Consider the following 24,408-nt stretch of genomic DNA (forward strand, 5'->3'; position numbering starts at 1 on the left):
TGTAATATGCCGATATGAGAGCTTGCTTTGAATATCCGGCATGACATGCGCAAAGTAAAGGAAGTACCACATGGAAATTGTAAACAAATTAAAAAAAGCGAAAATATGGAAAAAATCCCAGAAAAGGTATTTTTTATGGGGTTTATCGAAATGTGTAAACAGTGAACTTCCGAGAATTCAAATGGGAAGATCTGTCAGTATGGAGATTTATTGTAATGGGAACATGCTTTAGTTTTGTATTTTGTATGTTTACAAAATAAATTTACAGCTTTCTGTACATTTCATTTTATCGATGGTGGTTCCCTTGTTTAGTTGTAATTAACGATAGATGTAAACTGTCTTAATTCAGATTCGCATAAAAAAATGATTTATTTCAAAAAGCTTTATTGGGGTTAATAGGCTATTTGCCAATTCCCGTCAGTTAACGACACAAAACACAACTTAGAAATCTAAGGAATAAGCAACACAAACAACACCAAAAACTGGGGGTGATTTCAGGTGCTTTGGAAGGGCAATTAAGCTGATCCTGCTCCACATGTTGCATTGCCCAGTCCGGTTGCTCATGTTGTTACAAAACTGGAATTGTGGAATAACTAATCGAAGAATTCAAATAGAGAAAAAAAAATTTCTAGTGACCGAACAACACATTAATTCACGAATGCGCGTAGCGCATGAGTTAACTATCAGTGTAAGTGTTGTTCGGTCACAAGTTGAAAATTTTTCGATATTTGAATTCTTTAATTAGTTATTCTTTTTATTACATTGGCAAATGGCTTTTTTTTAAAATTAATGTAAAACATGTAAGGAACTATACCTTATTTCTATGCATTCACAATTTGTTTTGATCCGCTATTATGGATGTCTTGACAACACCTATTGTTGTATGACATCAGAGAGTGAAATAACCACGTTCATTTTAACCACGTTTATTTCATATGTGAAATTATCGGTTTTTATTTAACTGGGAAATCGATGTAATTCATTGCTACCAATGTAATAAATAAGTCTTAACTTGTTAAGTCTCATTCGGGAAAAGGTACAGGATTAGTTATGACATTAGAAACATATGAGGGAAGTAATGCCCTTTTGTTGTAAATCAACATTTTAAAATTATCTTCAAAATGGTGTATAACACGCCTTCTTCTGTTGTTGAAATCATTCCTAGTGGTCCTTCAAAGTTGGCAATCTGTAACAGGCATGGGGTAATCGTAATCAGTAATCGTAATCAGCTGTAATCGATTACATTTTGCAGTGTAATCCTATGTAATCAGTAATCATGCCATTTCTGATTACAAGTAATCGTAATGTAATCGATTACATTGCAAAAAACAGGTGTAATCATGATTACTTTTAGATTACTTTAAGATTACCATTCATGTGATTACTTGCTGATTACAAATCTTGTATATATATGAAAATAGTTTTTGATAGACAAGATGAAAATAAGAAAATGTAAAGCTTGAATGAAAAATCATGAAACTAGTTTAATGTGATAAATTGTATCATCTATATAACAAATTTGTATAACCAAGTGTTTTATTTTGTTAAGAGTTTACTGAAGGACATTGCCTCTCCAATATTTTGTTGTGAGATTGAGCTCTTATGATACAAATGTACAAGAATATGCCTTGATTGCATTTTTTCCCCCCTTGATTGAAAACTTCTGATATTAACTTCAATTTCATATAAGTTTACCCAATATTTTAACATAACTACTTTGAAATTCAAATGCAGAAAACATTTAGTTCCAATTTGACTTTGATGGTCGACATAAATATATGAGCCCACTTAATTCAAAATGGAAGTTAAAACCAGATTTCATTTATTGACAAATTTAATAAATTTTGTTTCCGATAAATTCGTGTATATGTGCTTTCTAATTTTTATTCTTTATTAACTTTGAGCCTTACAGCTCATCAGGATAAACAAGTACATGTACAGTGTATACATAGCCCATAATATTACAAACAATGTGCATAGTAAACAATAGGTGACGTCAGAAGTTTCATCAATACAAAATATCTTTTATTACAATAAACTGTTTTTTTAATTTAAAGAGAAATGTATATACTTTCCTATTAAGTTACAAAGTTGTTTTGTGTTTTCACCTGGCAATAATTCTATTAATTATTAATTTGATTAAGTATTACAAATTTTCAAACAAATAATGACAATCAACCACTTTTAACTTTATTGATATTGTTATTAAGACAATACAATTTTAATACCCAAGCTCACCTATTGTTTGTTTAAAAAAATGGAAGTAGTGATTAACACCTGTAAAAACATTAATGGATGTGTCAATTATGTCCCAACAGACAATAAAACTATACTTAATTAATTTTTCCTTATTTGTTCAGGTTTTTTGTTAATTTCAGTTGGTTAAAATTTGTAGAAAAACAATAAAGTTATATCAGAATTATTCTGTAAATTATTTGGACTTCTCACAGCAAAATTGCAACGTTTATCTTGCAGTGAACGATTATAATTCAGTCAAAAAGACTTATCATTTCTAAGTTTTTTATGTTTATATGAACATTTTTTACAGATCAATAAAGAGAAATCAAAAAACAAAAATGCATCACGATACTTTCAACCACAAGAGGAAGTTTATAACATTAATGACAAAACTTTGAAAAAATTCAAGAGTGCACATTGGAGAAAGAAACAGGATGGGAAAACAAGAAAGAAAAATGATGAATGGGCAGTGAAAAGGCTTAGAAAAGTAAGTTAATATAATAGTATGGAGATATGGTACCATTGCCAATGAGACAACTACCAACAAAAGATCAAATGAAGAGGATATACATGTAAGCAATTATAATTTTATTTTAAAGAAAAATTAAGCTCACCTGCCTCAATTGGTCATGTGAAATGAAGCCATGGATTTGTATATATATATATAACACGTCAAAAAGGGTACAACATCACCATTAAATAACTATATAATGAACAATCGTTGACTGTTTATTCAGTCATTTATATATATATATATATATATATATATATATATATATATATATATATATATATATATATTGCTTTTACATCTAACTCTCTTTGTGGGGGCACTTTAATTTTATACTAATGGATACAGAAACTTGCCTGTTTTAAACACTGGTGTCAAATGTGTCCTTTGATAATGCCAGGCAGGGGCAGATCTAGCCATTTTAAAAAAGGGGGGGGGTCCTAACCCAGGTCAAAGGGGGGGTTCCAAATACATGTCCCCATTCAAATGCATTTTAAAAATAAACTGACACCGCCATGGCTAAAAAGAAAAAGAAAACAATAGTACACAAAACACAACATAGAATACTAAAAACTGTGCAACAGGAACCCAACCAAAAAATGGGGGGGATCTCAGTTGCTCTGGAAGGGTAAGCAAATATTCTCCACATGTGACACCTATTGTGTTGCTTATGTTAATACTAACTGGTAATAAGTATCTATTAGAGATACAAGTGCATTTATCACAAATACTTGATGGGATATTTGCCCAACACAGAGAAAGTTTTCAGTATCATTTAGAACATTTCTCTAACAACCTGTTGTTTATTCTACTTCAGAAAACCAATGAATGATCAATGAGTTGGAGTATGAAGTGAATGAATAATGCTTATTTATATTTTTGATAATGGTTTTGTTAACTTCATATACATTTGTATAAAATGTAACACATACAGTACATAAAAAGGTTATCATGAAAATAAAAAAAATCAAATCTGTTGGACAGTAAAAGACAACCATGACAACATAACAATAACTGACTCATAAACAGGCTAACAAACAAAACAAACAACACATAGTCAAGATAGCCTGACTCATTTCTGAACATTATAGGGTGGGAGGTAAACCTGTTGTGTGCGCAAACCTCTCTCTTTACTTGAATATATATGTCATAAATTGACTGGTACATTTTAACATTTTAAAACATGCAATATTAAAAATACATGAACAGTTTGACCTCTAACTTTATAAAGGAAATATAAGACATCACATAATTAGGAAAACAGTGTCAAAATGTGCTTGCTACTAGTTAAGGAGAGCCTATGTCCACAGCTACAAATAATTTTGTTGCTGTAAAAAACATTTTCGTTGATTAATTTGACATGCTCAGATTCAGATGCCAAGGCTATTAATGTATGTTAGTGTACATGTAGTATTCAAACTTATGGAGCTATATCTTGACTAAGATGGGCAGGTGCTGACACAAAAAACAAACCTCTTATCCATTCAAACATATTTTATTCCTTATATCAAGCTCTAAACAATTAAAAAACATAATTTATACCTTCAGTAATTTCAAAACAGCCAAAAAACAGGACCTACACTATTGCCTCAACCTCGAATTATACTACATGTATATGTCTTGCTTATAAGAAGAAAGGACTGTAAGATATGAAGTAAACAAAAAAGCAAAAAAAAAGAAATAAAAAGCATCAATAATAAAAAAAAAATGAACATACATTTGTACATATAAGTATGTGTACTGGTATACTAAATGTCTAGCTATTAATGGAACAGAGTTAAGACCATTTGTAAAAAGAGCAACAAAAGTCTACTGAAAAGGTAACATTAGTATAGCATTGAATTGTGTCTCTTTTTCTGACTTGACATTTTTGTATTTTTTCAAGGTTGATAAATTCCCAGGGGATGCTCCTGTTTCAAAAGAAAAAATAAAGAAATACAAAAGAGGAAGTGATATGGAAGCGGTAAGATCTTTTTTATACAGTTGAGTAATTTAACCTGTGTTTTTCAAAAGTTAAAACAAAAGTCATGTTGTGCTATTATTTTTACTCATATTGTGTCAAAACATGTTATTTTGTTTAATTTTTATGCATGTGTCACTATCTTAAATACATTTGTGTACATGGTAAGCGACAGGGTAAATCAAAATCAGAACTGTTGATTGTGTAGCATAAATAATTCATTCAGATAACGATGTAACCTGTATTTGTAGGGAAAATGTAGAGTGCAATAAATTGAACTAAAACTGTATTATTGCTGAAATATCTTTATTTCAAGCCTCTGCTTTACCTTACATGTATCTTACAAGTTAGAGAAATGAATATAGATTCCACAACTACAACAAGTGTATTACGATATTCCTCCACTCGAGACATTTAAATTTTAATATTTAAAGTGTGAGGCTTGTTGAGCTTTTTAAATAATTAAAATTTAACTGTTAAGAGCGGAGAAATATCGTAATACACGAGTTACAGTGGTGGAATCTGTTTCTCTAATGATTTTTTTGCCCCACCTACGATAGTAGAGGGGCATTATGTTTTCTGGTCTGTGCGTCCGTTCGTCCGTCTGTCTGTTCGTTCGTCTGTCCGTTCGTCCGTCTGTTCGTTCGTCCGTCTGTCCCGCTTCAGGATAAAGTTTTTGGTCAAGGTAGTTTTTGATGAAGTTGAAGTCCAATCAACATGAAACTTAGTACACATGTTCCTTATGATATGATCTTTCTAATTTTAAAGCCAAATTAAACTTTTGACCCCAATTTCACGGTCCACTGAACATAGAAAATGAAAGTGCATCTTTCAGGTTAAAGTTTTTGGTCAAGGTAGTTTTTGATGAAGTTGAAGTCCAATCAACTTGAAACTTAGTACACATGTTCCCTATGATATTATCTTTCTAATTTTAATGCCTAATTATATTTTTTATCCAATTTCACGGTCCATTGAACATGGAAAATGATAGTGCGAGTGGGGCATCCATGTACTTTGGACACATTCTTGTTATCCTTCCTTTTCGAAGATTGAGAAAAGTTGTGTAGAAGAAAACAAGAAAATTTAACGTCACAATTAAATTTCAACCAATCATTTGCCGAGAACAGATTTTTCACTAGTGAGGAGAAATATTTTTCTCACACTGGTCAGAAAATGTGAAAACAGCACAAAAATTAGAGAATACTCCATCTAAAATTATGGACAAACACATACACATATAACTCCAATTCAAAATATTTCTTAGATTTGTTCAGTTGGCTTATACATGTACATTGCAGTAAGCTTCACTCCTCAGTACTCACATTGTCGACAAGTGCATTAGTTTGTTATAATAACTATCATAACTGTAAATATAAGAACACAATGCAGTTATTATTAAACTATGTAGAGTATATTTTGGTAATAAATCTTGATTTAATTTTTATACTCAACTTCATATCTGTGTATCTTATGCAAAACGAAATGTGTTAACTATCCTTATATTTTGTAAAGGTTAGCACCAAGAAAAAAGTAGATCACTGTTACTTACATTTTTACTTTTATATCCAAGTTCACATATCAATATTAGTCACTACAATCAGGATGAGCATCCAGAAAATGAACTCTTAAAAGAACTTTATTTAAATTGTCTGTTATAATTTTTGAATTGCAGACTCATGCCAGGACTAATTTTCACCAGTCAGTATTTGAACAGAAAGAAAAGAAATTACAACTCGCTGCCAAACAAGCTGCCAGATCAGAACTTCTTCTGCAGGAAAACTCTGGGTAGATATTAGTACTGTATATGAATTGATTAAAAATATAGATTAGATATATAATGAATATGATACATGTTTACAGGAAACCTCAAGCTGGAGGTGTACCGTACGATAATAAAGTTTGTTGTCATAGCCACAACTATTTTTATCCTTTTCATAATTGGTATGTACAAGCATCACCTCAAAGAATGATGTTGTGGATCATTGCCGAGGACCTTTGACCTGGAAAAAAATCATATATTATCATAATGGACTTTGAAAAATATTGTTCCAGCATGTTATTAAAATTTATTTGGAAATGAAATTATGAATCGAAAAAATACTTGTATTTCGTGTAAAAATTATGATGAAATTAAAGAAGATTATTAAATTGTCATTTTCTATATTTTTCATGCATTTGGACAGGCTTGAGACGGACAGAGCGCTTTTGTTTTAGATGATTTAGATATTAAAAGTCTGACTTGTGATAATTTGTAAACATATTTTGATATACAGAATTGTATTCCAGATTTATTGAAGCAGAATCTGATGAAGAAACAACTTACATCTCGCAACATGACATTGTTAAAGCTGTTGATATAAATAGTGCTTCCAAGGTTAGATTATAACAAGTAATACATGTAGCAATAGTAGTAACATTAGAAATGTTTCTGTATGTATTATGTAATACTCATGGCTGTTTCTATTTTAAGTAAACAAATATTTTTGTATTCACAGTAAAACTGCTGTTACCTCCTTTAACTGTTTTCATACTTCAAGTTTCTGCGATGGTTTTCAAGTATGAAAATCTATTTTTGAAAAGGTTCTGTTCTAAATACATAATAGTTAATATGACAGCAAAAGTTATGACTGAAAACTTTTATATTGCAGTATTTTGAACTCACTTTAAAAGATTTTGGACCCTATAAAATCCATTATACAAGAAATGGACGTTTTCTTCTCATGGGAGGAGCTAAAGGCCATGTGGCAGCTATTGATTGGCAGACAAAAAAACTTCTCTGTGAAATGAATGTTATGGAAACTGTTCAAGATGTTAAGTAAGGATCTGAATTCTGATTTTTGTACAAAAAAAAATGCATGTTCATTATAAGTCTTTGGGAGTTAATACACAATTAAAAAAGAGTCATATATCTCATAAATTCTAAGAAATTGACTGACATATACAGTACGGGTAGGGACTTATTTTTATGGATGTCTTAATCCGTCTAGTCGGATATGAATAATCCGACATTTTTATGGTAGGTAGTATGTTCATTAAACAACAGATCCAGGTGTGAATGGTCCTTTCATCTTAATCCGTGTTGCTAGAATTACGGTTCACTGATTTCAGAATCAGATTACCTGTAATTTTAACCTCTCAGTCACTTTATTGATTATATTAGTTCTACATCGTATTTGACATAAAATATTTTTACAGGTGAAGTCCTGGAGAAAACTTTGTTTAATAAAAATAGCCTATTTTTGTTAATAATGGTTTTGATATTTCAACTGTTAATATTTATTTTCTTTGTTCCTAAAAAATATTTTTATTTTATGTTCCTTTTCGTTTGTTTTTTTTTTTTTGTATCTTTTTCTTATTTGTTTGCATAAATTTTTTAAACATATATATTTTTACATGTATTCTATTTCTTGAAGCTTACGGTTATTTTTATTTTACTGATTTATTTTCCACGTAAATCCATTGATTAGCAGAATGCTGTCTCAAGTGCTGCTGCATACGTTTTAGTTTGACGCGGTCACATGCAAAATATTTCTATAATTTGTATTTAATATTCAGTCTGTTGTGTCAGTTCCGAGATAAAAATAATTACAGTTAGCAACACTTTTATATTATTAGTAGCTTGATGATTCTTTGTAGTTTTTACTTTTTACTGTAAACAAATATTGTCCGAAAGTTGGAGATGTATGACTAAAATAGAACGCAAATAATAACACTAGAAGAAAATATTGATTCTTCCCGGGCATAAGTTTATTTTAAGATTTCCGTGTTTGTTCATTATGCTAAATTAATATAATTGATCTGCATTTGGGGGTAGGGGGTAAAAGGGGTCCGGATCTCGAAATCCCGGGCTTAAAAACACGAAGTCCCAAGGTCCCGAATTTAAATAAATTTAAATCCCGACATCGCGAAAAAAGAATTCCCAGATCCCGAAAGGGTTAATCCCGAAATCCCGAACTTAATTGCATAATATTAATTTATGCACAATCCATGTAAAAAAGGAAACTTGTATGTTATATTTTTTATAGCAATCTAAAAGAAAAAATTGCCGTGAAAAGACAATTCCATGATACACATATCAGTGATCAACAGCGTGTGCACGTGGTTGAACTTTAACTTGACTCCACTCACAATAATATTGAATGCTAATAAAAGATATTAAAGATCGATTTTGTCCACTGCACGAGATTTTTATATGGCGGGAAATGTCGTAACAATAAACACAGGTGACCTTACTGACCGACCGTGGGAAAATTCATTCATGATTAAATTTGATGTGGAATGATTGACAGTATTGTGTTTTAGTTTTGAGGCTCTTGATCGATTTACCAGAATAGAAATTTAATCGATTTACATACATACATGTATAATCAAAACACGATTTAGTCTTCTTTAACTATTTTTTGTTTTATTTTTATCAGTCATTTCCCGGATTCCCATTTAAATAATCTATTTGGAGACCTCCTTTAAACTTCGGAAATAATACAACATCGATTTAAAAAATCATACTGACTGCGCGAGCTTTAGAATGACTAGAAGTACGACGAAAAAGTAAAGACAGCTGATCATGACTAGTACGACTAGCCTTCAACCCCATTGGGGTATAAATGTGCATTTAGTCAATAAACTATATAAGGTTAAACTTTGATTTTCGTGTATCAATTTGATACAATTTGTAAAATATATTTATAACACCGGCGATTTTCATAAAATATTTCAGACATGAAAATAGAAAGGCATATTATCTCAAGTGTCAACAATTTTAAATAAAATAAAAAAAAATAGGAATCGAAATATGATCTCGGCGTTATACATATTGTATTACAGTGACTTGACTGTAAGTGTTGCTATCCACCAATTGCAATTCATTCAAAATTTTGACCAAATTGCAATTTGTTTTATTAAACCAAATTGTTCAACTGGTCAGAAATTTGAACCAACTGCTGTAGAAAACCACAGTCAAGTCTGAAAGTGCAAGGTGATAAAATAAAACATACTTACAATCCTATAAGACTTTAACTCCACTTTATTGATGGTATTACTAAATCAGTCTATCAATCTGTATAGTTATATTATAGCCATTACCATACTAAAGGTGAACTGTTTTATTTTTAATTGCTATAAAAATGTCCAAACTAAGCTTTTATATAGTTTTTCTTTCCAAAAGTATTCTATATTCATAAGAATCACACATTATGTGAATAAAAACATTTCATATTCAGTAAAATATTTGTGAAATTGCAATATGTTTGTAGGAAGGGGAGATAATCTTTTTTGGTTTCAAAAAATCTTTATTCAAAAGAATAGTATTTTAGGTTATCTCCCCAAGGAAACTTATCAATACCATATTGTTATTTCACACGTATTTTACTGAATATATGATGTATTATTTTAAATCATATATGATTCTTATAAATATAAAATCCTTTTCGAAAGAAAAACTATATAAAAGCTTAGTTTGGACATTTTTATAGCAATTCAAAATAAAACATATTACCTTTAGTATGGTAATGGCTATAATATAACTATACAGATTGATAGACAAATTTAGTAATAACATCATTAAAGTGGAGTTAAAGTCTTATAGGATTGTAAGTATATTTTATTTTATCACCTTGCACTTTCACATTTTGACTGAACAATTTGTTCAATATTCTGACCAGTTGAACAATTTGATTTTATAAAACAAATTGCAATTTGGTCAAAATTTTGAATGAGTTGCAATTGGTGGATAGCAACACTAACAGTCAAGTCACTGTAAAGGAAACCAATTGTTTGACTTTCAAAGAGATTAACGGGAAATATGTCAAAATAGAAAGCACGAGTGATCTGTCTGACCAAAATGTTTCACTTGCGAGAAATGATTGACAGGTGTGAATAGATGTAGAGGCTCCGACGGGGAAAGTTGTCTCAAAAGGAAAATAACTTAATTCACAATGCCTATACATATTTCATAAATACGATATGTTGGCCTTATACTTAAAATTGAGTTTCTTATAATAACATATAAAGGAACAGGACGTTAAAAGCGGGAAATAATATAACCATCAACGAAAACTCGTATAATTTACGGGATTGAAGTCTCAACAATTTGATTTAAACTTCTATTGAAAACAGTCTTGGTTGTTATTAGGCTTATTATTTTGAATTAGATGAAATATTTACGGTTTACAAATACAAATACAAAATAGTTTATTGGCACAAAACTATTGAAATAATTGGGAACACAATATATTGTTAAAAATCGTCTTTATTTCATTTTCAAATTATAAAAAAAATAAAATTATATTTAATTTTAATTTTTATTCTTATATTTAATTTTAATTTTATTTCTTATATTTAATTTTAATTCTTTCTCTTTGAATACAAAACAATATTTTACATTTATCTATCCTCCATAACTACTAATATATCTGTACAGGTAAAATTTAATTCTAATCAAGCTGGTACAGATTGATTTACGACCTTCCACTTGGATATTGCACAGCAGGTGTTTATTACACTGGGACAACTGTCCGACCAGTCTGACATCTAGACGGATTAAGGCATCCATAAAAATAAGTCCCTACCTGTACTGTATATGAAAAAATAATATGCTATTCAAAAAGTGGACATTTTTTTTTTTAATCTTCAAAGAATCTAAAAATATGTTGAATCAGAATTTCAATATCACACATGTAAGAAAAACATCCATGCCTCAAACACAATCTCCTTGACCACTCGATAAAGTAAACATAATTTCTATGTTTGATAATATCAATTGACTTTCCATGCTTTAAGCATTTTTATAGAGTAACCATCTGTGGTGTTCTTTTTATAGAGTAACCATCTTGGGAGTTCTTTTTATACAGTAACCATCTGTGGTGTTCTTTTTATACAGTAAACATCTGTGGTGTTCCTTTTATAGAGTAACCATCGTGGGTATTCTTTTTATAGAATAACCATCTGGGATGTTCTTTTTATACAGTAACCATCTGTGGTGTTCGTTTTAAAGAGTAACCATCATGGGTGTTCTTTTTATACAGTAACCATCGTGGAGTAACCATCTGGGGTGTTCTTTTTATAGAATTACCATCTGTGGCATTCTTTTTATAGAGTAACCATCTTGGGAGTTCTTTTTATAGAATAACCATCTGGGGTGTTCTTTTTATAGAGTAACCATCTGGGGTGTTCTTTTTATAGAATAACCATCTGTGGTGTTCTTTTTATAGAGTAACCATCTGGGGTGTTCTTTGTATAGAGTAACCATCTGGGATGTTCTTTTTATACAGTAACCATCTGTGGTGTTCTTTTTACAGAGTAACCATTGTGGGTGTTCTTTTTATACAGTAACCATCGTGGAGTAACCATCTAGGGTGTTCTTTTTATAGAATTACCATCTGTGGCATTCTTTTTATAGAGTAACCATCTTGGGAGTTCTTTTTATAGAATAACCATCTGGGGTGTTCTTTTTATAGAGTAACCATCTGTGGTGTTCTTTTTATAGAGTAACCATCTGTGGTGTTCTTTTTATAGAGTAACCATCTGGGGTGATCTTTTTATAGAATAACCATCTGTGGTGTTCTTTTTATAGAGTAACCATCTGTGGTGTTCTTTTTGTAGAGTAACCATCTGTGGTGTTCTTTTTATAGAGTAACCATCTGTGGTGTTCTTTTTAAATAGTAACCATCTTGGAGTGACCATCTGGGGTGTTCTTTTTATAGAATTACCATCTGTGGCGTTCTTTTTATAGAGTAACCATCTTGGAAGTTCTTTTTATAGAATAACCATCTGGGGTGTTCTTTTATAGAGTAACCATCTGTGGTGTTCTTTTTATAGAGTAACCATCTGGGGTGTTCTTTTATAGAATAACCATCTGTGGTGTTCTTTTTATAGAATAACCATCTGTGGTGTTCTTTTTATAGAGTAACCATCTGTGGTGTTTTTTTTATAGAGTAATCATCTGTGGTGTTCTTTTGGCTTTCAAATGAAAACATAAACTAGCATAGGTTATTGCAAATGTACCCTTCTATTCAGAAGATCATGACCTCACTATTCAGCAATTTATTTTTATTTTTATATAAGCAGAAAAATTAAAAGTCAACTGATAATTATGAAACAAATTTAATATGATTTAAAATATTTTTTTATAAGCTTTATAAACTGTTTTGTATACACATATTCATAATTTTTAAGGACAGATCCTCAATGTATAACTGAAATAATTCCATGTATTTTACTAGATGGTTACATCAGGAAACAATGTTTGCTGTGGCACAGAAACAGTGGACATATATATATGACAATCAAGGAATAGAGCTGCATTGTCTGAAGGCTTTAGATTGTGTCTTAAATTTGGAATTTCTTCCTTACCATTTCCTTCTTGCATCCTCTGTAAGTATGTAGATTATTGTAGAGTGTTTGGAAGTCTGGAATTCAAGAATTTATCCTGCATTTTTTTTCATCATTTGTTGCGTAAGTCCTTGTCAAAACAATCATTGATAATTAATAATACACAACTCAGAATCATCATATAACTTTTAATTTTACTCTTAACTTTTTAAGTACAGATCTATTTCTTTTATACAAAATACAACTCTGTTTCTCCATTAAAGAGATATCACATGAATAAATTACATAAAGTATAGACAATTAACGGAGTTATGAATATAATGAACAGGTCTTTAAATTACATAATGATAAGTATGGAGCATATCTAACATAACAATGAATATAAATCGCGGTCAGTGACCATTATTCTTTTGTAAATTAAATCCTTATCATCATACTTGCATTGGTAACTGATATTATTTCTGTGTAATATTTTTGATAAGCAATTCTTAGAAGAAATATAGTTTAGATACTTTTTAACAGAGAGTTTTAAAAGATTTGTTATCAGTACAATTATACAGTTTACAATCAACTAGCAATCTTTTCTCCTTTCAGAACAGGAAAGGTTATTTATCATGGTTAGATGTCTCAATAGGACAGAAGGTAGCAGGACACAGCACAGGAATGGGACGATTAGATATAATGTGTCAGAATCCTTACAATGCAACCATTTGTCTTGGACATAGTGGAGGTAAGACCATTGTTAATCAACATGTCATAGTTTCTAAAAATGTCTTTACATGAGATTGATGTCTGAATATCATGTTTTAGAGTCCTTAAATTGCAGTGATTTGTCAAAATGTGACATCTTGATTTCATGTGTTAAAATCCATGGAGTGATAGGTCTCTGATATGGATAAGTCATTTCACCTTACATTCATTGATTTGTCTTGGACACAGAATTTGTGTTTATTATGTCTCCAAACCCTTACATACAATGGCCATAATGAAGATATTAGTAAAACCATTGTCAAGTGCAGAAGTTGTACAGAATTAGATAGCTGTATATCACCATACAGTGATTTGCGTCAGGTGTAGTTGAAGAGATATTTTATCGATGTGGTGTATTAAAATGAATCTTATGCAGTAATTTTGGACTTATTTGGTACCATAGAAATTACCTCTCTCTGATTTTTAAAATGAATTGAATGCAAATAAAAAATTTACTTGATGTTTTTATGTTGTTCTGTCTACAAATAACTGGAGAGAAAATTATTTGTCTAATTTTTAACTAGAATTGATTTCTGAAACGAGTTTGTTATTTCTATTTATACATTTCAGGAACTGTTACCATGTGGTCTCCAAATGTCAAAGAACCTTTAATAAAAATGTTATGTCATGGTGGTGGTGTACGCTCCGTCACAGTTGATAAGAAGGGCAGGTAACTGTTGAAAGATTATTATTTGCATAACAGAATGTGAACACATATATAATAAAAGAAATATATCAACTGTCACATTAATCGAAATATATTCAGTTAAGTAATTTAGAGTGCAGTATTCTAAAACAAAGGGAACCAAATGAAATATTGAGGTAGTATATAAATGTTCTACCTATTGTTTCTTGATTTATCTGTCTCATGGAACGAATTGAGTAATTGTAAGCACTCTGCTCATAATTTCAATATAAGACTTAAAAAATTCTAATAACTAGATTGTCAGGTAACATTTTTTCATGATCAAACTGTCAGATTATTTTGTTTATTTCATTGTGCCCATCTCTAGAATTTTTGGGTGATAAATCAACATCTATCTAAAGCATTCTTTCTTTTTTAAAAATAAATCTCTTCGTTCCTGTACATACTTAACTTCAAAATCAGCACATTTTGGGTAAATTGCCCAAATATGATGATTTTGCAAATTTATTTCCCTCTTAAAGCTTGAAAAAAACCTTTGCCACAACCTAGGATCCTAAATATTTTGTAAGCAAAAGTTGCCAATGATAGTTTTGATGTCCTAGACATAAAAACTTTCTTGATCATGCGTGGCACCAAATGTGAATTATGCTAAAAACTTTTTTTTTAAGATTATTTTTAATCTGAAATAGTTTATGCATAAATTCAGACAATGAACATTTAGTCTGCAAGGACAGCCGAGTTTCACTTTTTTGGTAACATAGTGCTAATTAAAAAGTTTGATGGTAAACACAACATATGAATTAAGTATGCTATGTGCTGTTTCCTTTTAGATATATGTGTACATCAGGAATAGATAGAACAATGAAAATATGGGACCTGCGGACATACAAGATGTTGCAGTCATATAAAATAGGAATGGGAGCTTCACATTTAGCATTCAGTCAAAAAAATACACTGGCTGTATCTAAAGGAAATATTGTAGAGGTATAGATATAATTTAAGATTTTTTGTAATTTAGATAATTATGATAACAAATGCTATAAACCATTCATTGAGAGATAGTACCTGTAATATGTTGTCAAAGATATTCATAATCTGAAACATTAACATGATTAACAGCTTGAAAATTTCCTCATAACGTATAATTATAATCCAAAATTAATCGGGGTAGGTCATGTGTGTGTTCTTTAAATTTTCCTTCCATACAGGGTAAAATATCTTGACCCATGGCATTCAATTTTCTTTTCATCATAAAAGATGATTTACCCAAATTTAACCATATTCTAAATTTCTTTTTTTTTAATTTGAAACCCAAATGATACCATGCAGATATAAGGTTAAAGTCAGAGTCAACCTTTTCCCAACAGTTAAATTTTTTGATATCATGAAAAAGAGCTCCATAACCTATCAATATTTTAAGCTTATTCTGTTCCTTAGGGTGCTATAAACAGTTTCGTATAAAAAACTATGACTATAAAAATTATTCCCCGACTAAAAATAACCATAGAGGGAAACCCCTGTTTATTTACTTAAATGGTGAAAAAGTATCATGTTTTTTGTATTTGATTGTAAAAATAAGTTAATTAGCTTTCAATTAAAACAGGTTGATTGATTAAAATAATTTAAAAACTCATATTAGATATACATGTTTTGAGGGGAGACAACACTGTAAACATCCTGTTTTTTTGGCAGTGAAAATTGAAAACTTATTTGCAGCCACTGTAGCTCTTTTCGGAGCAGGAGACCGTACCCTGAAACAGGATTTGTTTTGAAAGGCCAGGTAAAAACCTATAAATTTCATACAGTTTTGATTATTTAAAATGTGCATGGATCATGTCTTCATGGGTGTGCATATGACCTGATTTCAGGTTTTTTATGTTCAAATTAGGCTTTTTTTCCCCATGTTCTTTGGATGGATTTTTTTTAATATATTAAAAGTACACTTTATTTTTATTTCATTATAAACTAGAGAACATTCTGATTCCAGTGATATCTAGTTTTATACAAGTATCTTTATTAATCAATCCGCCACTAAGGGTCACTTATGCATGGTCCCTCAAAATATGACGTCCAAAAAAAAAACTGTTGATTGCACCCTTAAAGGGACAAACATATAATATAGTGATGTTTTAGCAAAGAAATGTGTTAGCGTATGGAGTAAAATAATTCTAAAAAATATTATACGGCATGTATACATTAATTTAAAAGCATCAGTTTGGTATATTTAATGCAAATATTACAGATTTGTACATAGCAACCACGTATAAGAAAACCAGACTCTGTGCGATATTGAAGTTTTTTCAGCTTTTTGCGACGTCATGATATTTTTATTCAATCTCTCATATATTTGGAACCAAAAGTTGCACATGAAAAGTGTAGATTTTTTCTACTTTGACCTTTACTACTGATCAGTGTAACATAAAATTTTATTCATTATATTATATATTTGGTACTTTTTATAGTCAAACAGGTACAAGTGCCATTCCTAAGAAAAACACCATTTCAATATTTTTCTCAACTCAGCACATAATACTTGGGACAAAATATATTTTAAGTAACTTTTTTTTCATGATTATTTTATATTTTTTATTCTATTTTTTCAAAAGAAACCCTATTTTATGATTTATTTTCTTTGTAAAACTGATGAAAATGTGATACAGAAAATGTTTTCAGAAAATTTGCCAGTTAAATCGTTTGCCACTGGCCAAAATGCAACTACTACACGACATAAAAAAAGAGCTGTAGTTTCACTATTCATGGTCACAATCCTTAAAGTAAGACATCATTTTAATTGGTTTAGTGTACTGATTCAGAAAAGTTGAGAAATTGTAATATATCGCATACAAAGTTTTGCCTTAACAACTCACAGTATCAATTTTGAATTCTAGATTTTTTGAATTTCCCCTTACTACACACCCTTAATGATGAGCATTACCTTTAATCTTTATTGGAACTGCAACAAATCACAAGTGGACAAAAATGGATGGAAAATAAGAATTGTAACTTCAAGTAGAACAAAGAGGCATTTAGAAATCACAATTACAATGAAAATCAAGCATAAATCAAAAACCACAAATCTAAAGACGTACAGAGTTTGTTAATCTTTTAAAACCGATTACAGTAAACCAAATGAAAATTAGGGCACAATCAAAAACAAGTATAACTCAAAAGTACAACAATCTTGACCAAAGAAAGTAGCATTAGTCAACACTACCTAACACAAAATACAGGGGTCAACTAGGATGATAATCAGAATAAGCATTTAATGCATGATGAAATGCTTAAATGATGGACAGGAAGAGGGATGGGCATTATTTAGAATATTAATTCTGTAACAACTATATCATAATGAAAATAAATATAATATTCTGAATTTGATTTAGATTTATAAGGATTGTTGTCAGGAAACTGTTACCTCTCCTTACCTGACCCAGAAACTGCCTTCGTCAGTGTTTGGTCTACAGTTTTGTCCATTTGAAGATGTATTGGGTGTTGGTCACAGTAATGGATTTTCTAGTCTAATTATACCAGGTATGGCAATTTACATATAAAACATGAAGTGAGAAACCAAAATATGCAATACATTGCTTGCCTTTTTCTAATTTTGTCCAATTTCTTATCAAGTTGTGCTGATATCTCCAACAAAACTTGTGTAGACATGGATATACTAGTCAACAAAAGAAACGATACATGACTTTTTTTCGAATTCAAGATGAAGGTTTCATTATATACGACCAATTTTGAAGAGGGTAATACCGAATGAGCACGGAGCTACAATTTTTTGCTTCCATGAAGTCATTGGGCAAATTATTTTTTTTACAAAATTTACAAAAAAACGACAATTTTAAAAAGAGAAGTTCCAACTTATGATGCCAAATCTCAAAGGTAAAGACAATGTTTGCCATCAATTTGTTTTTAAAAATCAGACAGTTTCTTTGTTTATTTGTAAAGCGAAATTCAGCCCCAAAAGAAATCGGTAAAATGTATACATAAAGTGAAATTAGGGGCCTCGGTGGCAGAGTGGTCTAAGTAGTTACTACTGTAATCACTAGCTAGTCAACACTGAGGTTGTGAGTTCGAACCCCGCTCGTGGGGGTGCACTCGACTCCAATCTCAATTGACTAGGATTGTCAGTTTTCCTATCGAAGGTCGTGGTTTTCTCCGGGCACTCCGGATTCCTCCGCCATTAAAAATGGAACACCAAAAATCAAAAAATCAATCATAAAGTGAAATTCAAATACACGGTATCAAACTTAAAACTAATCTGAAAGGTTCCAAATTTACAGTGTGATGTTTTCATATCTTAAGCATTTTTATGCCCCATTTATGGGCATTATGTTTTCTAGTCTGTGTGTCCGTCCGTCCGTCCGTCCCGCATCAGGTTAAAAAAGGTAGTTTTTGTTGAAGTTGAAGTCCAATCAACTTGAAACTTAGTACACATGTTCCCTGTTATATGATCTTTCTAATTTTAATGCCAAATTAGAGATTTTCCCCCATTTTCAGGGTCCACTGAACATAGAAATCAGATGGGGCATCAGTGTACTGGGGACACATTATTGTTTTTTAATTAAAAAAAATTGAGATTTCAAAAAACACTTTACAAAAAACTATAAAAAACAATATTTCAACCCATAGTTTACAATATGAACATAACTTGATAAGCATGGTGCATATTTTAAAACAATTTTGATTTTTTTTTGTACTTTGAAAATTGTGTGTCGATTTTAATCCAGTCTGCAAAAAAAATTTGACTAGTATAGTTAAGAAATATGCATATGATATAATTACATGTTAATTGTAAAACACCATATGACTGTCTTTAGATATGTTTTGTGTTTTTTGGAAGCAGTCATGGTTGTATACCCAAATCTACATTTATTCCTACTTATTAAGGTTAAAATTCAGATGTTGTTGAATATCTCTAATGATAGAACATGTTTCTTTCAATGGTCCTACATTGAAATTTTTGAATTTTAGTCTGATATGTTATTGTTTATTGATAGGTTCTGGAGAGCCAAACTTTGATGCTATGGAATCCAACCCGTATCAGACAAAGAAACAAAGGAGACAGGCAGAAGTCAAAATGTTACTAGATAAGGTATAAAAAATGCTACTGGAGATGATGAAATAATTGTCACTATATAAGGGATATAAAATGTCACTACTTATGGTGATTATATTGGTTTAAGTTAAATCGATTAACCTGCATTTTTATACGCCTGTCCTAGATGGGACGTATTTTGGTATACCGTTGTCTGTCTGTCCATCCGTCTGTCGTACCGTCCGTCCGTCCGTCGTCCACACTTCGGTAAACTTCTTAAAAATGCTTCCACCAACTTTAATGAAACTTTGGTGAATTGTTTATATATATTGAGGTAAGCTCCCTTTCGATTTTTATAAATTTCAGATATTTTACCATGTAACTGTTATAAAGTTTTATCCTTAAAAAAAGGGGGGGTTTCCAGTTTTCTGACAATAACTCAAAAATGCTTCCATAAACTTTAATGAAACTTTGTTGAATTGTTTATATCTATTGACGTAAGCTCCCTTTCGATTTTTATAAATTTCAGATATTTCGTTTCCATGTTATGAAGTTTTATCCTTTAAAAAAAGGGGGATTTTTCAATTTTCAGACAATAACTCAAAAATGCTTCCATCAACTTTAATGAAACTTTGGTGAATTATTTATATCTGTTGACGTAAGCTCCCTTTTGATTTTTATAAATTTCAGATTTTCAGTTTCCATGTTATGAAGTTTTATCCTTTAAAAAAAGGGGGATTTTCCAGTTTTCGGACAATAACTCAAAAATGCTTCCATCAGCTTTAATGAAACTTTGGTGAATTATTTATATCTATTGACGTAAGCTCCCTTTTGATTTTTATAAATTTCAGATTTTTAGTTTCCATGTTATGAAGTTTTATCCTTAAAAAAAAGGGGGATTTTCCAGTCCTTTTGATTTTTATGAATTACAGATTTTACGTTTCCGTGTTATGAATTTTTATCCTTACAAAAAGGGATTTTCCTGTTTTTGGACAATCACTCATAAACACTTTCACAAAATTTTATGAAACTTTGGTAAATTGTTTATATCTGTTGACTTACGCTACCTTTCAAAAATTAAAAGAAAATTAACTATAGGTCACCATATGGCCTTCAACAATGAGCAAAGCCCATATGCACTGTCAGTTATAAAAGACCCTGAAATGACAAATGTAAAACAATTCAAATGAGAAATCTAACAGCCTAATTAATGTACCAAAAAAATTATTTAAATCATAAAGACAAGCTAAAAGGGCAACAGGCGTATCATGCGCTTATAGCACAGCTCTTTATTCCACTATGTAATAGATAAAACACTTTAGATATATATTTATCAATGTCACATACAAGAGGTTTTATAAAACTGAAGTTGTATAAAGCCAAAGTTTACAGTCAACACATTTTGAATGTGCAATAGTTCAGTTGAAGTATTAACTAGATGTGTCAAAACGACACGAATGGCCCCGTCTCAAAAAGTTGAAAAACTGCAATTTCAACAACACATTAGGACACAAACATGATGGTAGTCTCATATATAAAAATTCAACTCAAAATTTGAAGGCATATAGACTATCATCTTCGCTAGCCAAGGGTTACGATCCATTTCATTCTCTCCACCCTTGGCAGATTGAGCCATGGCAACATTTGTGATAACAATGTTGTGCCATCTATCAGTAGATTAAAGTCATGCCCATTCCGAATACATTATTCTTAACCAATGGAAGCACTTGAACTCTTCAATTTGGAGGTAAAAACACGTTAGTGTCTAGATTCTACACACTTGGTTAAGCCAGAAACAAAAACATACGTCGAAATTCATACATTTGCGCAAGAAATAATACGCAGGAACTTCTGTTAGTTTATTACATTAACTTTCTACATTTACACATGATCATGTTATAGGCGCTTTTTGATTGGATGCAGCGAGTTTCGACTGCAACCAATGAGAATCATGACCTTGTGTCTCCAAAATTTTAACTCAATCCGCCAAGGGTGGAGAGAATGAAATGGATTGTAACTCTTGGCTAGCGAAGATGATAGACTGTAGTAAAAAAAGTCTGTATAATTGTGATTTTAAACAATTTTCAAAGTCGTAAACAATAAATTTTGACAAATATCAGCGGAGTGAAACTTAACCCTGATCTATAACTCATGGTTAACTCACATACCAAAAATCAGCCCAATATCTGAAGGTGTTTAGAAAAAAGTCTGTATAACTATGATTTTCAACAATTTATCAAAGTCCAATGCCCGTACTTTCAGCAAAAATAAAAGGAGCAGAACCTAACTTAAACTTGATCTGTAACTCATCATGGTTAACTCACATACCAAAAATCAGCCCAATATCTGAAGGCGTTTAGAAAAAAAAACCTGTATAACCCTGATTTTCAACAATTTATCAAAGTCCAAAGCCCGTAATTTCAGCAAAAATTAGCCGAGCTGAATAAAACTTAAACTTCATCTGTAACTCATCATGGTTAACTCACATACCAAAAATCAGTCCAATATCTGAAGGTGTTCAGAAAAAAGGCCTGTATAACTGTGATTTTCGACAATTTATCAAAGTCCAAAGACTGTAATTTCGGCAAAAATTAGCGGAGGGGAATGAAACTTAAACTTGATCTGTAACTCATCATGGTTAACTCGCATACCAAATATCAGCCCAATATCTGAAGTCGTTTAAAAAAAACTCCGTATAATGGTTTGGTTCGGAATGACAGAATGACGGACAAGGGTAAAACTATATGGCACCGACAAATTCGTTGCGGGGCCATAAAAATTATAAATGACACAAGAAAATTGTCTCCAGACTCAGTAAATAAGTACCTGACCAACTTCATATCACTATTATCAGTGAATAACACAAAATGTTACCAGATGTAGATGGTTATTATTACTTAAAATTCTTTCACTGTGATAAAGTAAGTAATGTTACTTGATAGTTCATATGAAATATTTTAAGACACATGCCTGTACAATAAGTGTGAGTTTGTAAAAATAACAAAATGACAAAATGTCTATTAAAATAGTTGAAAGTAACAGAAAAGCATTTAACAACATTGTAATAAATTAATATATGCTACTAGATAAAGTTTACTTGAATTCATTTCTCATATGTTTTGACTAATTAACAGTAACAAGTTTTATTAATGTTTTTGTGTAGGTACCATATGAGATGATTCATTTAGATACTGGTAAGATAGGCCAGGTTGACCAGAAAACAATGGAGGATAAGATTGAAGAGTCAAATAAAATTCTGGTAAGTAAACCCTTTGTATATGGTTTATTTTATGTTATGATGCATCTTGATTTAGTAATGCCTCTCACAAAAAGAAGGTTACAAAGACCTAAACCAAATGCTTCATTTACTTTTGTCTGATTTCAATTATAAGGTACCATACTTTCGTTTGACTTGACCTAATCTTTTGGAGGTTAGTGTTTATGATGAAAAGCAGTTGTGACGACCTATATTATATACTTTATTGGTTTGACTTATTTTTAGTTCAGATCTCTAGTACTTACAGACTTACAGTGATATATAACTTGAGTTCAGATCTCTAGTACTTAGAGACTTACAGTGATATATAACTTGTTGTTCTGGTACATCATTGTTTTTCTTAGTAATTATTGTCTTTCAAATGTATACAGTCTTTAGTGCTTCATTTGTACTGTTCGTTGGTAGGTTTATATTTCTTGGTAGAATTTTGAATGAGATTATTTATCACTTTCTTGCATGGAATATTTCGAATGTGTTTTATCCCTATAAAACCAAATATAACAGGAGAACACATATTCTATAACATTTTTTCTCTCTCAATATGAAACTTAATAATTGGACACTATATGTTGTATTTATTAGGTACACGAGTGCACCTTATGTTCTTTAAAGAGTGTTGCTCAAGGGTTAAGTTGGACAATTAGAAATAATCTTAGATGAGTAATAAATCTAGAAAACTGGGATTCTTTGTTATTTGTGGAATAATAAATTCTGTGGATTTTATAAGTATTGGTGAACCTTGATACCTTTAAGACTTAAATGTAAAGTTTTCAAAAACAGTTAATTCCAATATTCCTCAAACTACTCTTTTTCTAGAAATTAGTATATGTACTGAATGTAAAACAATTGAATCCACAGTACAGGTAAAGGCAAATACAAATGTTTAACTTGGACTTCCTCATATACATGAACAGTAATTTTGGTACATATGTTTACAAGTGAATATGGAGGAATATAAGGGAAAACATCACAATGGAAAATCCACTTTATTATCTGATCACATAAACAAAACATGCAAGTAGATTGTTTGTAAAGTATGACTGTAACAGAAATTAAAAAAAAGCTAAATAAAACTGTTTTATATCTTACAGTTCCTAAAGCCGAAGAAAATAGAATATGAGCCCTCTTATAAAATGAAAGGAAGAAGTAAAGGACTAAAGAAAGAACAGAGAAAGAAAGGAGTAAAAGAAGAGCGTAAAAGGGATGATATTAAAGAAATAATGGACTTAAAACAGAAAGAAAAGGAAAAGAATAAAACCTCTGTATCATATAATAATGTTTTAGACAGATTTAAAAAGAAAGAATAATATTTTTATTTGTTTGTTTTTACTACTCCACTTTTTTTTTTATCCTTAATCAAATGCCTTCTGGCATTGTCAGCTAGAACAGGCCAGATTGCTGTAATAATCCATTCCAAATGGCTTGACTCAACAGATTTGCATAAAGCACTTAAGGATTACAACTATCCAAAAAAGAAAAATTAACAAAAGGAATAAAAATAATTGTCTCTTTTATATGTTGCTGATTTTTTGTGTGAAACTGATATATCACAATTTTTAAAAAGGAAAATTATTGCTTTATTAAAAGTAAGTACTCTTGGTTATTTTTCAGCAGTATAAATTAAATTCTTGATTATTTTGAGAGAGAAAAAAAACAA

General features: G+C 30.6%; 1 protein-coding gene across 1 annotated transcript; it reads left to right on the forward strand.

Annotated features, from left to right (window-relative positions):
- Positions 1-24: 24 nt before the first annotated feature.
- On the forward strand, positions 25-24,066 carry LOC143064625 (WD repeat-containing protein 46-like). The gene is made up of 14 exons (XM_076237575.1): positions 25-126; positions 2,549-2,725; positions 4,635-4,712; positions 6,382-6,494; positions 6,996-7,083; positions 7,358-7,524; positions 12,929-13,079; positions 13,632-13,767; positions 14,358-14,457; positions 15,264-15,417; positions 17,817-17,964; positions 19,437-19,531; positions 22,638-22,733; positions 23,843-24,066. The coding sequence occupies exons 1-14, from the start codon at positions 46-48 to the stop codon at positions 24,056-24,058; spliced, it is 1,800 nt and encodes a 599-aa protein (XP_076093690.1). The 5' UTR covers positions 25-45; the 3' UTR covers positions 24,059-24,066.
- Positions 24,067-24,408: the final 342 nt, after the last annotated feature.

The sequence above is a fragment of the Mytilus galloprovincialis genome, chromosome 2 (genome assembly GCF_965363235.1).
Source record: "Mytilus galloprovincialis chromosome 2, xbMytGall1.hap1.1, whole genome shotgun sequence".
NCBI lineage: Eukaryota > Metazoa > Mollusca > Bivalvia > Mytilida > Mytilidae > Mytilus > Mytilus galloprovincialis.

Bases quoted from the DNA above. Each gene is read 5' to 3' on its own strand.
- LOC143064625 (XM_076237575.1), top strand. From the start codon at position 46: ATGCGCAAAGTAAAGGAAGTACCACATGGAAATTGTAAACAAATTAAA. The intron at 6,495-6,995 runs GTAGATATTAGT...ATTGTATTCCAG, and splicing joins CTTCTGCAGGAAAACTCTGG to ATTTATTGAAGCAGAATCTG. The intron at 22,734-23,842 runs GTAAGTAAACCC...TATATCTTACAG, and splicing joins AAGAGTCAAATAAAATTCTG to TTCCTAAAGCCGAAGAAAAT.